This window comes from Heptranchias perlo, chromosome 8 (genome assembly GCF_035084215.1).
Source record: "Heptranchias perlo isolate sHepPer1 chromosome 8, sHepPer1.hap1, whole genome shotgun sequence".
Classification (NCBI taxonomy): domain Eukaryota; kingdom Metazoa; phylum Chordata; class Chondrichthyes; order Hexanchiformes; family Hexanchidae; genus Heptranchias; species Heptranchias perlo.
The window spans coordinates 8,438,894-8,452,006 of record NC_090332.1 but is presented as its reverse complement, the minus strand read 5'-3'; the positions used below and the strand labels follow the sequence as shown (position 1 = coordinate 8,452,006).

At 44.2% G+C, this 13,113-nt stretch overlaps 1 protein-coding gene across 1 annotated transcript in view; it reads left to right on the top strand.

The window, feature by feature from the left end:
• zgc:172136 (uncharacterized protein LOC566376 homolog) overlaps positions 1-13,113 on the top strand; it is an 89,541-nt gene that overhangs the window by 58,189 nt on the left and 18,239 nt on the right. The window contains exons 4-7 of the mRNA XM_067988607.1: positions 1,935-2,014; positions 6,842-6,918; positions 7,961-8,147; positions 12,050-12,205. Of these exons, the coding sequence (XP_067844708.1) occupies positions 1,935-2,014; positions 6,842-6,918; positions 7,961-8,147; positions 12,050-12,205 (500 nt within the window). The remainder of the gene's footprint in view (positions 1-1,934; positions 2,015-6,841; positions 6,919-7,960; positions 8,148-12,049; positions 12,206-13,113) is intronic.

Sequence of the window (13,113 nt, the reverse complement as noted above, 5' to 3'; positions counted from 1 at the left end):
GGATGTTCTTCTACATTAATGTCACTATATAAATGTAAGTTGTCGTCTGTGAGATTTACCTTCAGAATTAAAAGTTTTGAATATTGACTATTAGCAGCTAAGGTGAGGAGCTATTGAATAGGAAGTAAAGTGTGGTGCTGGATGGAGAATTGACTTGCAAATAGAAAATGGAGAGTAGCCATAAGTGGGACTTTTTTTAGGTTGGAAAGAGGTTTAAAATGGAGTACTGCAGGGAATGGTGCCGGGACCTTTGCTATTTTTAATTTATATTAATGACTTTGAGAAGAAAAATCTGTACATTTGAATTGGAGATGAGACAAATAATAATGAAAAATGAAACTACATTCAGAAGAAATTAGATCCCCTATGTAATTGGGCCAATATATGGCTTATGCAATTCAATGTGGAAAAGTGCCAAATAGTACAAGGGCAAGAAACCAATAGATGGGTATATCTTAAATGGAACAGTGGTACATTGTGTTGATCAGGAAAAAAATTTGGGGATTATAGTGGATAAATCTGTAACACTGTCAGCACAATGATGGGCTACAGTTTTTTCAGATGACAAATTGGTACTGGATTGCTTTAGCAGAGGGATAGAGTGCAAATTAAGAGAGGTCGTTTGTTGCAATATAAGGCATTGGCCAGACCTTATGTCTGATATTCTGGTAGGAAGGATCATACTACCCTTGAAAGGATGGCAGAGATTACAGATATATTGGGAATTTACATTATGAGAAAAGATTAGGGAAGTTGTGCTTGCTTTCTTTGGAAAAGAGGAGACTTCAAGGTGATCTAATTTAAGTATTCAAGATTCTAAAGGAATTGACCAAGTTAATCTGGGGAAATTGTTCATTAGGTTTAAGGGTTCAAATGCTAGGGAGCACAATTCAAAATTAGCAAGGTGCAAGAAGAAAAGTCAGACAATACTTTCTCACAAAGGTAGCAGAGTTGTAGAGCTCAAGATATCGGGTTAGGACACTGAAGTGGACAATATAAATTGGTTCAAGAGACCATTAATGCATTTCTGGAGAGAGAAGTGATCAAAGGATTATGGTAAGAGGAATAAGTGGGATTGTTCTCAGAAAAATGGATGGACTTGTTGGATCGAGAATGGCCTGTGTGAATGTTAGTACCTCACAATTTAATTTCAAGGCCTTTATGTTTATACAACTCCCCCCCTCACCGCCCCTTGTACTCTTGTAAAAATTACTTACGAGTGCGGTAAGGAGACATCCAAATCTGATTCCGTGACTAGCCCATTACAAATTTTAAATCAATGGAGCATAGAACGAGATAGAGTAATTAGCACTGCCCCAAATGATTCTTGGAAATACATGTGGTTCAAAGTGTGTAAATAGTATAATGCATACATACCAGAGTAATGCATTAGTATTACATGGAAGTTCGTAGAGACTACAGCACAGAAACCGGCCATTCGGCCCAAGTGGTCTATGCCAGGGTTTATGCTCCACATGAGCCTTCTCCCACCCCTCTTCAGCTCACCGTTTCAGCATATTCTTCTATTCCTTTCTCCCTCATGTACTTATCTAGCTTTCCCCTATATGCATCTATGCTATTCACCTCAACCAATCCTTTTGGTAGTGAGTTCCACATTCTTAACACTATGGATAAAGAAATTTCTCCTGAGAGCAACTGGATTCTAAAGTTATTTCCTGTTGGTGGTGTAGACACTAACAGTGCACAAATTGTACTATTCAAAACTGGACAATTCAGTCACAGTGAAATGCTGAAGCCAGGTATTTGATGAGTTTTTGTTTTTAAAAAAAAACATTTTAGAAAGTTTGATATACACTAAATGTTCAGTTTCTTGTTTGCAATGAGATGTTAAGCTACACACCAGGCTGGGCTGGCTGCCACTCTTGTAATTGCTCTCACAGAGGGTAACTGAAGTGTTATTTTCATGTTTTTAGACAATGAACACATTTTCGTTGACTTGGAGCAGAAGCTCACTAAATATTTTCCCAAGGAATGGAAGAAAGAAATTAGCAAAGTAAGCTTTATTTATTTATTATTTGGTACTTTTGTAGCAACTGTAATCTTTGAGTTTTTGGGATAGCCTAGTTGGAGTTCCTGCATTCCTTATTATAGAATAATAAAACTGTGGATTTTATGGGCTCAATTTTAAAAGGGCGGCGGGGAAAAAAAAAAAAAAAAAAAAAAATCGATGGGCATGCGGCAAACCCAACTAATAAAAACTTACCTTTCCCCACGCGATCGCGACTTAATTGGTGGCCATTACTCTTCTTTCCGGGTTTGCCGTCCGAAACCTGCGCAGTGGGCGGACTGCGCACCCGCATGACAGGCTGTCAGCTGCAGGGTCTAGATTTAAAGGGCCATTGCTCCAATGGATTTTGCTGCAGCAAAGAGCCAGAAGACCCAATGAAGTAGTAGAGGGGCAAGGCTGCTCCAAGATTCAGCGATGCCTCACTTCAGCTGCTACTGGCTGGGGTGAGGAGGAGGAGGGAACTATTTTACCCGGCTAACAGGAGGAAGTGCCCTGCCTCTGCCACCAAGAAGGCCTGGCTTCCAGTACAGGAAGGGTTTCAATGACCTAACTAGGTCAGCAAAAGTGAGTACACTTAATGATTCTCCTGCATTCCGTGGTGCACATCACCACCACCATCACCACCCCCATCCCCAACTCATTCTGCACTACCAAGACTACTCCATCACATCACTCCTCACACCCACTTAAGGCTCATCCTCAACTTACCTGCACTTCCTCACCTCCCCATTTGTGACCACCCCCCCCCACCCCCCACTACCACTCACCCCAATCCTGATCCAATGTGCTGTCTCCGTCTTATAGTCACCCTCTGATACATTTCTTTCATGGTCAGCCTCACCCAATGCAATGCATTCATTAATTGGCCACTTCACCATCACTCACTCACGTTTGTACTTTCTCCCCTTCTAGGAGGAGAGTGCAAAATGCACGCGAGAGGGTGAGGACTGGAGGGTGGCCACAACAAATAGTGGTCCACACAGACGCGGAGGAGGAGGCCCTGCAGATCAGCCGCACCCTCGAGTGCCTGTCCGTCGGGGACGCTGATACTGGCACCCCACAAATGTCTGCTGACACAACTTTAGCATTCATCACACACAACATGAATTGATGTTAACAATGCTGAGTTAACAGTGTTGAACACCTCAGTATGCTCATCGCAACATGACACATCTGTGATGATGCTTAATATTGCCTTCTGTTCCCTTACCACAGTGACGGCAGAGCGCGATTCCTCAGAGGAGCTCCTGACCTCTGAGGGCGCACCATCACATCTGAGCGAGCCATCCACCAGCGCAGATACTCACACCTCGGTGGGTCCTAGTAGTCAGTTAGTTGGGTTGGTACCTGGTGAATCACCACACACAAGTGAACAAGAGCAGACACTGGTGGCAGGGGCAGCTGTGGAGTGTCCGCGTCGGTGGGCGCACTCCTCTCCAAGCTTTGCTCAGTTGGACGCAGATGTTGAACCCTGGGAGCCATCCTTTAAAAGGAGAACGATCGAGGGACAACAGCACATTTGCTAGGTACTGTAACAGGTGCCAGATAGTGTCGCAAGGATGTGAGCAACCGTCTGAGCTAGTGTTGCATATAACTGCTGAAATGTCTGAAATAGTGTCGCAAGGAACTACAGAACTGTCTGAGATAGTGTCGCAGGTAAGTGCGGGAATGTCTGCAATGGAGAGAAGGCTAGCCTCCGTTGAGTTTCAAGCATGGCTCACAAATGAGTCTATTCAGGCTCTGACAACAGACATTTGGACTCATGGTGAACAACATTCTGCTGCCTTAAACAGGCAGTCAGATACTTTACAACTGGGCTTCCAAGGCATCATACTTTTCCTCCAAACTGTACTCCAGCAGGGTGGTAGGAGTGATGTGGGCCTGGTCCAGGAGAGGGATGATGGCGAAAGGGGACATGGAAGTGGGGACACCACTCAAAGCGCTCCCACATCTCACCCGTTGCCTCCCCTCTCAACCAGTACCCACAATGCTGCCTCCTCTCCTGGTGGCCGAGTCTGCCGCTGCACAGATGCAAGTGGAGCAGTCTTTGGAGGGGTCCTCACAGGCTCCAAAATCCAGAGGGCGTATGCCGAAAGCATCTAAGCAGTCCAGCCATGGACATGAGCAACCTGCCACTACCTCTGCTGTAGCCACAGGGGATGTACCACGTAGAAGCGGTAGGAAGGGCAAGGCTAAGGATTTGTGATCATGAAGGGTATGCACAAGGGTGTCTGACAGACTGTCATGTTTTTCCACTGGTATTTGTTTTTTGTTAAAGGCACATTAAATGTTATCATTCTCACCACTACTGCCACGTCTTGCCCATTTTTGACTGGCTTTTGTGATAGCGCCCTTTCATGTGCTTCACGTGAACAGCAACACTTGATGCCACCCGGTGGGTCAATTAACAGTGGGTGTATGTGTAGTTGCAGGATTGTTTTGTGCGGTGGTGGGGGGTGGGGGTGGGGGGGGGCTGGTGTTGGCGCTGCTCTTTCCAGGTGGTGTGAGGACTGGATTCTTGTCACTTTCTGATCTTATGAGAACTGTTCACATATTAGTGACTCCCTGGCCTCACGAGCAGCCAGGTGAGCCGCTGCTCTGCCCATGGGTTCATCCTCCTCCTGCTCCTGCTCCTCCTCAATGTGGATGGCAGATGTGGATGGTAGATGAGGGTATGGGGCCTCCTCAACCGGTACCCCTCTGTTGAGTCATGTTGTGCAGGACACAACACACTACTATAATGCGACCCACTCTCGCTGGTGCGCATTGAAGTGCTCCCCCACAACGATCGAGGCACCGAAATCACATCTTCAGCAGCCCTATCGCATGCTCAGTTATAGACCTGGTGGCGATGTGGCTGTCGTTGTATCAATGCTGTTGCTCGCTGATGGGGTTCCTCAGAGGTTTCATGAGCCACGTGTTCAGGGGATATCCCCTAACCTCGAGGAGCCAACCCCTATGGTTGTTCAGTGCGTGGAAGAGGCCCGGTATGTTGGATTCCCTCATAATGACGAATCATGGCAGCTGCCAGGGAACCTGATGCACAGGTGAAGAAATCTTTTGCGGTGGTCACAAACAAGCTGAACGTTGATGGGAGTGATACCCCTTTCTGTTGATGAACAGTCCTGGCTCGTGTGGAGGTGCTCGGATTGGTATATACATGCAATCGATTGCACCCTGCACCCGTGGGAAGTCAGCCACAGAGTGGAATCCTACTACCCTCTCGGATGAGGTTGTCCATGGGGAAGTTGACGTACTGCGAGGCCCTGCGAAACAAGCCGTCGTGACCTGCCTGATGCACTTGTGTGCAGACGACTGAGAGACCCCGGCGATGTCACTGGTGGCACCCTGGAATGATCCAGAGGCGAAGAAGTTGAGGGCAGTGGTCACTTTAACTGCGACGGGTAATGAGAGGCCCAGACGGGAGCAACTCGGCATGAAGGAGGCTGCAGATGTCTGCGACCATATCTCAGCCTCCATATGCACTGCTCCTCCGAGGGGTTCAGGAAGCTGAACCTCGGTCTGTAGACCCTCTGACGAGGGTAGTGCCTCCTGCGACGTTGGTCCCTCTGTGCTCTTGTGCAGGTGCCTGTGGCACAGCACCGTGTTGTGGAGCTACATGTGGCTGAGTGTAAACCAAGAATTTTCAGTCTAAACACAAAGATCTCTCAGCCAAAAGTTTGTCTGAGAGAACTGTGTGCCCTGCTGCAATAACTCACCTGTCCCCATCTTCAAACAGGCATTTAAATGTCCAAATGGCTGCTGGCTTCACCATGGTGTGTTTCACACAGCACGGGAAACATGTTGAGGCCGCGTTGAAATCGCTTGCCTTCAATCTAAATTACATTTATTCATTTTTTAACGACTTTAACTAGTTGATTTAGTGGTTTAATTATCGTCCCGCCGGTTTTATTTGCTTTTAAACTTGAGCCCTATGTGTGTGTTTTTTGTGTAACTGGAAATAGTTTGTACTAAAAGGCATGTGTGTTTTTTTAAATTTGAGAAATTGGGTGGCATAGTAGGGTAGATCCTGATCTTTTGTGTGTGAACGCCGCATGGATTAATGGGATGAAAACCTCCTGTCTGCTGTAAGACTGTAAGGACCTCTCAGCCCAGTTCTTAGTGAGCATGGGCTCACAACACCTAAATAAGCAAATTCATTCGAGACCTCACAGAACGGCTGATATGGATGATGGTAAAATATCATACTGCTGTAATAAGGGAGGGTGGGGGCTCTTGTGATTTTGGGGCTGAAGCATATTGTTGAGGTAGGGAAACAAAAGCTTTACTCTGAATCTAACCGTGCTTTACCTGAGCTGGGAGTGCTTGATGGGTGCTGAAAATTGGTAGCTGAGCTTTTAACTATCTGGCCCCCATCCATGCTCTGGAACTCCCTTCCTGAGCCTCTTCTTCTTGTGAAGTTTCTCCTCACCTTCAAAATCATTCTTCAAAACTTACCTCTTCAAGAGTACCTTTGGCCACCTTCCATAGTCCTTCTCCAACTTCTGTTGAGGCTTGACCCCAAATGTGACGGTTTGGGGTGTTTTGTTAATGTTAAAGGCGCTATATAAACGAAAGTGTAACTGTGATAGCGTAAACAGAGAAGGTTACTTCAAATCAGACCAGGAATGAAGAACTAGAGAATATAAATAATGGAGAGTAAAGTCGGGCGGGGGTGCAAAACGGGCATCTGACCCGAACCCACCCCGTTCCCACTGTGCGGGTAAATCGGCGCTTTAACTTCGGCAAAAACGTTTGGTTATGTTATAATGATGCCGCTTCCTTCTTCCCTCCCTTTTCCTTTTTTAACAGAACAATGAGAAGTTTGGGGCTCCATTCGTTGTTTGTTTAAGGGTGCAGTACTATGTTGAAAATGGAAAAGTAATAAGGTACAGAGTTTCTATTTAGTAGTTGGGTTACAAAAAAAGCATATCTATTCAGTAACAATTTCCGTGGAGCACTTTCCATGGTCCAGACTTTGTGTATTAAGATTAAATTATTGAGTTTTTTTTAATGAAAATAAGAGAACCTGTCAGTAACAAATGTACACCTGCTGTGGGGCTGCTCAGCATCCTGTCTGTCAAAAATGGCTGCTTCCGTTGCCTCGTTTGTTCATAATAATTATGTGAAAGAAAAAAAGGCACACCTGTGCTGGAAGTGATTTTGTAGATCGCTGATGGTTGCTGATTGTCAAACAAAGTAGTGCTTGTGAGCTGAAAAATAACTGCATTTCCAGCATATTTTTTGTTTTATTTTAGCACCTGGCAGCTGTTTTAAATGAAGATAATTTTATGGGTTCTTTCATTTTGGCTCCCTGCTTAGTAGTTAGGCCTACTGTTTAGCTGTGCTGCATATGATGGATGGGATGGGGGGCTTGAAATCCTTGTGGTATAAGTCACTGACTGATTTTATAGAATTCTTTCCCCAATTTATTGGCCATTTTCCTCCCCTTTCCCCTTCCTCTCTTGAAGGCGTCACTTGTACGTTAAGGTTCAGATCCGTAGGTGACCGTTACTTTTCACCTCCTCCAAGTGGTTGTTTTCTCATGTGCAAACGATGACTGTTGGGATACAGCACAGCCAAACTTGATCCTCACCGGACATCCAACACGAGCATTATCCAGCAAGGTTGGGGGTTGTCATTGGATAGCAATCAAGAGAAGGATCCCTGTCAGCTTGTTTTTTTTCTCCCACCTACATTCTCAGGAGTGCCGAGACCCCTGCCACTGCTCCAACTGGGACCAGTTAACGCAGCATAGGCCGGGCATCGAGTCCGGGACCTTTCTGGTCTCCATGGTTCAGTTACACACAACATTCATGAGCCAGGTTACAATTCTATGTTTATAAAATATTCTTTGAATGCATGTTACTTACATAAACAGCTGTTTAGTTCATTACTTAATTCTTGTAAAAATTCTCCATATCCCTGCAGCGACAAGAAGGCAAGACACTTCTATTATTGTCAACTAAAAGAGCAAGTTTTAAGCTCGCGGTGCACAAGCAAAGAGGAAGTCTATTTTTTGCTTACAGCATATGCATTGCAGGCTGACTTGGGGAAATACAAAAAGAATGTGCACCTTGGAAAATATTTCGAGCCTCAGAATTATTTCCCTCAATGGGTAAGAATAATTTATTTGATTTTTGTTTCTTAAATTCTTTCATTATTTGAGGTTTTGTAGACTGAATGTAATTGCAAGATTTTTAATAAGATAATAGATGTAAAAAAATTAGTTTTATCCAATATAATAAGTAAAAATGTAATAGCTGGGATTAGATTATACAACATACACACTAGGGACCGGTGACTTATATGAAACAAACAGTGGCACCAGCCACATCATATCTATAAACCACTGCTTGCTGACATTTGCTCAGTAAGTTTCAAGCCGTATGCTTTTTTTCCCTTGAACTTCTCCATCAAGTTTCCCTTTTGTTCCATCAATCCCATGGAATGGAGGTCATAGCTCAAGTACACAAACTACATATTATTCAAATCAAGTCCAAGAACTAAGCCATGTCTGGCACAAAGAATGTTTTTGCCCTTCATCTATACACAAGTTATGGTTGATCCAATGTTGCGTAACACCACATTTTTTTAATACTAAAATAACATTAGCTTCTCGATTACATGTGTCAATGGAAAAAAAAAGTCTGGTTCTTATCCTGCATGCCATGCAAACAGAAGAGAATTACTGTCCTACTTGCTGATATAATTAGGTACTGGAGTTAAATTAAATGAAGCTTTTATTGAAAAAGATTCTAATAAATACTTTAGTATGGAAGACACAGTGAAGGGACATAATGAACACAACAGGGTGTTTTCGCTTTTGATTCAGACCCCAAAGCACATTCCGTTCCAACAAGAATCACAGAAACACCGGCCTCATCCCACCCAGAACCGTAACAAACTTTAAACCTTTTCAAAGGGCTTATAAAAACCTTTCTCCCTACAGACCAGTGGCTGCTGAGTGTCAGTGCCCAAGTTAACAGAACATAGCAGTGGAGCAGTGGGTCAGTGACCAGGAGCGGAGCCTGCAGCCCGGCCTGTTGACTAATCATAAACAGAACTCAACCCCCCCCATCCACCTCAACTAACCCAGCCCTTTTAAGTCCCAGCCTGTTCTGGCCTACTCAGGGTGGGAAGTCAGGGAGAAGTAGAACTGATATTTCATGAGGCGGGAGAATGACTTTTGGATTGGGGCCAGGAACAGCCCGAAGAGCAGGTGGATTCATTTTTATAGCGAAGACCTGGGGGGCGGTGGCAACAGGGAGTGGGTGAGGATGGAGTCTTGAACAGGAATGACACCAGGGCTAATCTGGGAGAGGAGCAGGGCCCGATTTTTGGGCCAGTGCGAGGAGGGGCAGTGGGAACAAGATTATCAAGGGAAGCAAAACATGTGTCCTTTTAGTGATTTCAAATTTCTTGGACAAAATGTTGCAGGGGCAAAACTTTCTTTTTTTCCACAAAAGTCTCAAAGTAAAATTTTTATCAGATGCAGATTTACTGGAAAAACTGAAGAATAAGCCAATACTGTAATATTTTTTTTTAAAAAGGGAAAAAGCAGACAAATCAACAAAACATCAGTCAGTAAACAAGTTGTTTCCAAATCGGTTCAAGAGTTTTAAAAAAAGACTTAACTATCTGGCATTTACTTTTGGCATTCCGTTGCGATCAGGTAGAACAATCAAACAAAAGTAGATCCCCACAAACCTGTTTTCCCTCTCCTTTCTGAAGCGGAACTGCTTTGCTCACCCACAGTACGTGTGCAGGCAATGAGTGATATGTCCTGTTTGAGTTCCAAGTGTATCTGGTGACATTCTGCAGATCTGACAGTTGTAAACAAGAAAGGCTACATTTTGGGTCAGAATACAGAAATCATTCTTGTGAGTGCACAGTATTAAGTCATGCTGGTTTTGCTCATGGCAAAGAGGACACAGAACGGGTGGGGTGGATCTAATTGAAGATTCAGGTGACATCATAAACCGCAAGAATGAAGCTCAAGTAGTTTGTTAATCATGCAGACTCCGAAATTGGATTATAACCTACAAGAGTGCATTTATACTGCAGCTATTTGTTCCAGTAAGGCCTGGCCCTGATTTGGCATTCTCCTTCACAGCAACAGTTCTGTATACGTGTTCTTGCACTCATGAACAGAGCTTCCTTCTCGGCGGTTAAAGGTTTAATGTTTTGAGAGCACGGGTAGAAGCATCTGTACTCTCTCAAGGTTTAAATCAATTCTGGGTAGGTTAAGAAGTGCACAGAAGATCCAACAGATCCCCCCTCCCCCCACACGAGCACTTTAAAGACAGGTTTTACATCATACTGGAGTTACACTCCATGAGGTAATAAAGCCAAGTGATGTGAGACTGCCTCCTTCAGGAACTCCCATCCCATTGGGCTCCAGAGTCAGGTGAGGACCTGACTCCAGAGTTATACTCCATCTTTAAGTTGCTGTGAAGCAGAAACGCTTTGCAACCCTAGGGTTTCTCTATAATGCACCCTAATACTCTCCCTACCATCTTGTGTTTCCATGCAGCCTGGCAGAATATAATCTTTGAGGTGGTGAATTACAAAGGGATGTCACATGACTTATTAATGCCCGGTCTTGTCATGCAGTGTATTGGTACTACCACACTATAGGGAAAAAAATAAAAATCATATTTAAGCTAACATGATTTGTGTAGTGCTTTTAACACATCGTCTCTACCAGTCTGAGAACTGTGAGCACCTGAACTTTATCCTAATCTTGTTAACTCGAAATGTTCTTTCCAAATATGTGGCAAGTAACATTCGCGCCAGACAAGTGCCAGGCAATGACCATCTCCAACAAGAGAGAGTCTAACCACCTCCCCTTGACATTCAACGGCGTTACCATCGCCAAATCCCCCCCATCAACATCCTGGGGGTCACCATTGACCAGAAACTTAACTGGACCAGCCATATAAATACTGTGGCTACAAGAGCAGGTCAGAGGCTGGGTATTCTGCGGTGAGTGACTCACCTCCTGACTCCCCAAAGCCTTTCCACCATCTACAAGGCACAAGTCAGGAGTGTGATGGAATACTCTCCATTTGCCTGGATGAGTGCAGCTCCAACAACACTCAAGAAGCTCGACACCATCCAGGACAAAGCAGCCCGCTTGATTGGCACCCCATCCACCACTCTAAACATTCACTCCCTTCACCACCGGCGCACAGTGGCTGCAGTGTGTACCATCCACAGGATGCACTGCAGCAACTCGCCAAGGCTTCTTCGACAGCACCTCCCAAACCCACGATCTCTACCACCTAGAAGGACAAGAGCAGCAGCCACATGGGAACAACACCACCTGCATGTTCCCTTCCAAGTCACACACCATCCCGACTTGGAAATATATCGCTGTTCCTTCATCGTCGCTGGGTCAAAATCCTGGAACTCCCTTCCTAACAGCACTGTGGGAGAACCTTCACCACACCAACTGCAGCGGTTCAAGAAGGCAGCTCACCACCACCTTCTCCAGGGCAATTAAGGATGGGCAATAAATGCTGGCCTCACCAGCGACGCCCACATCCCATGAACGAATAAAAAAAAAATTGGAAGGACAAAATCTATAATTGCACTGCTGAAAAAAATTATCGCTGACTACTTTGGTTGCACTTTGCCTTCCACTCCCTGGAATGCTGTCTGTCAGGGATAGTAATAGTAATTATGGCAGGACTAGAATGGGTTTGATGAGCTGCACAGCCATTATTTGTCCCATACATTCTTGTGTTTTTAACTCTTGTAAATAAACATTTAAAACAATCAGTTTAAAAAAAGAGCAAATAACAACTATTTTATTATATTTCATTTCATGTGCTTAACTTGTGTGTAACCAGTACGGTAGTTTTGACCTGTAGGAGTGCTGCTGTGGAGATGGAGCACTGCAGTGTTGGCAATACAAGGTGACAAATGTGTTTTCTAGCCCATGTGACTATATTAATTGTGGTTGTTTAGGGCTTTAACTAAAACGTGCAATAACATTTGCTTTGTTCTACATAGGTAATTAACAAAAGGGGCTGTGATTACATTTTGAAGCACGTTCCAGAAATGCACAAAGAGCAGCACGGACTGACTCCTAAAGAGGGGTTGCTGAGGTTTATTAAAGAGGCTTGCCTTTTGGAGGATGTGCCTGTCCATTATTACAGGCTCCAGAAGGTAAGGAGCATATTTTCTTTCCATTAATTATTATTATTAAGTTTCAAAACTGTTAAAATGGGAGGAGAAAAAGTTACTAATGGAATAAATTATGTGTGTGCTGCAATTATTTAAAAAAAACGTATTTTTCTTCTTTGACTTGATAGGCAGTCAAGTAGTTTGGTAGATGCTTTGTCACCCTGATGGTGAATGTAGTCTAAAAGAGTTTTCTTTCATTGGAAATTATTTATTCAACTTCTTTTTGATGTACTGGTGTTGTGCTCTGTGCGTATGCGTACGCATGCATGTGAGCGTGTGCAGCACAGGTGCCATTTTATATGTCTGGGATTGGTAGATTGTGAACCAGGAAAAATGCAGTTTGTGAAGCAGCACTGGATAAAGAAGGGACAGCTGAGGTAGGTTAATTAACAGCTTGTAATGTCTGCATGATGCCATCAAACTATAGTAGATGAGGCCTTGGTTCGTGATATTTAGAAAAGTACACTAAATAATACTTCTTCCAGACGGGGGTATGGTAATGTAGTGATTATGTTTCTGGACTAGTAATCCAGAAGCCTGTTCTAATGATTCAGACAATGTGAGTTGAAATCCCACCATGGCAGTATGAGAATTTGAATTCAGCTTAAAAAAAAATCTGGAAATAAAGAACGTGTATCGGTAAAAGTGACCAGTCCCACACCAATCTGAAGTGGCCTAGCAAGCCAGTCAGTTGTATCAAACCGCTACAAAATGTAATAGAATTGGGTGGACCACTCGGCTGTGACCTAGGCATTGAGTCAAGACATGATGAAGGCACACTCAGCCCAGTCAACCCTGCAAAAGTTCTCCTTGATCTGGGGATTGCTGCCAAATTTGGACGAGCTGTCTCACAACAGCCCGACATAGGCATACTCACAGAATCATACCCA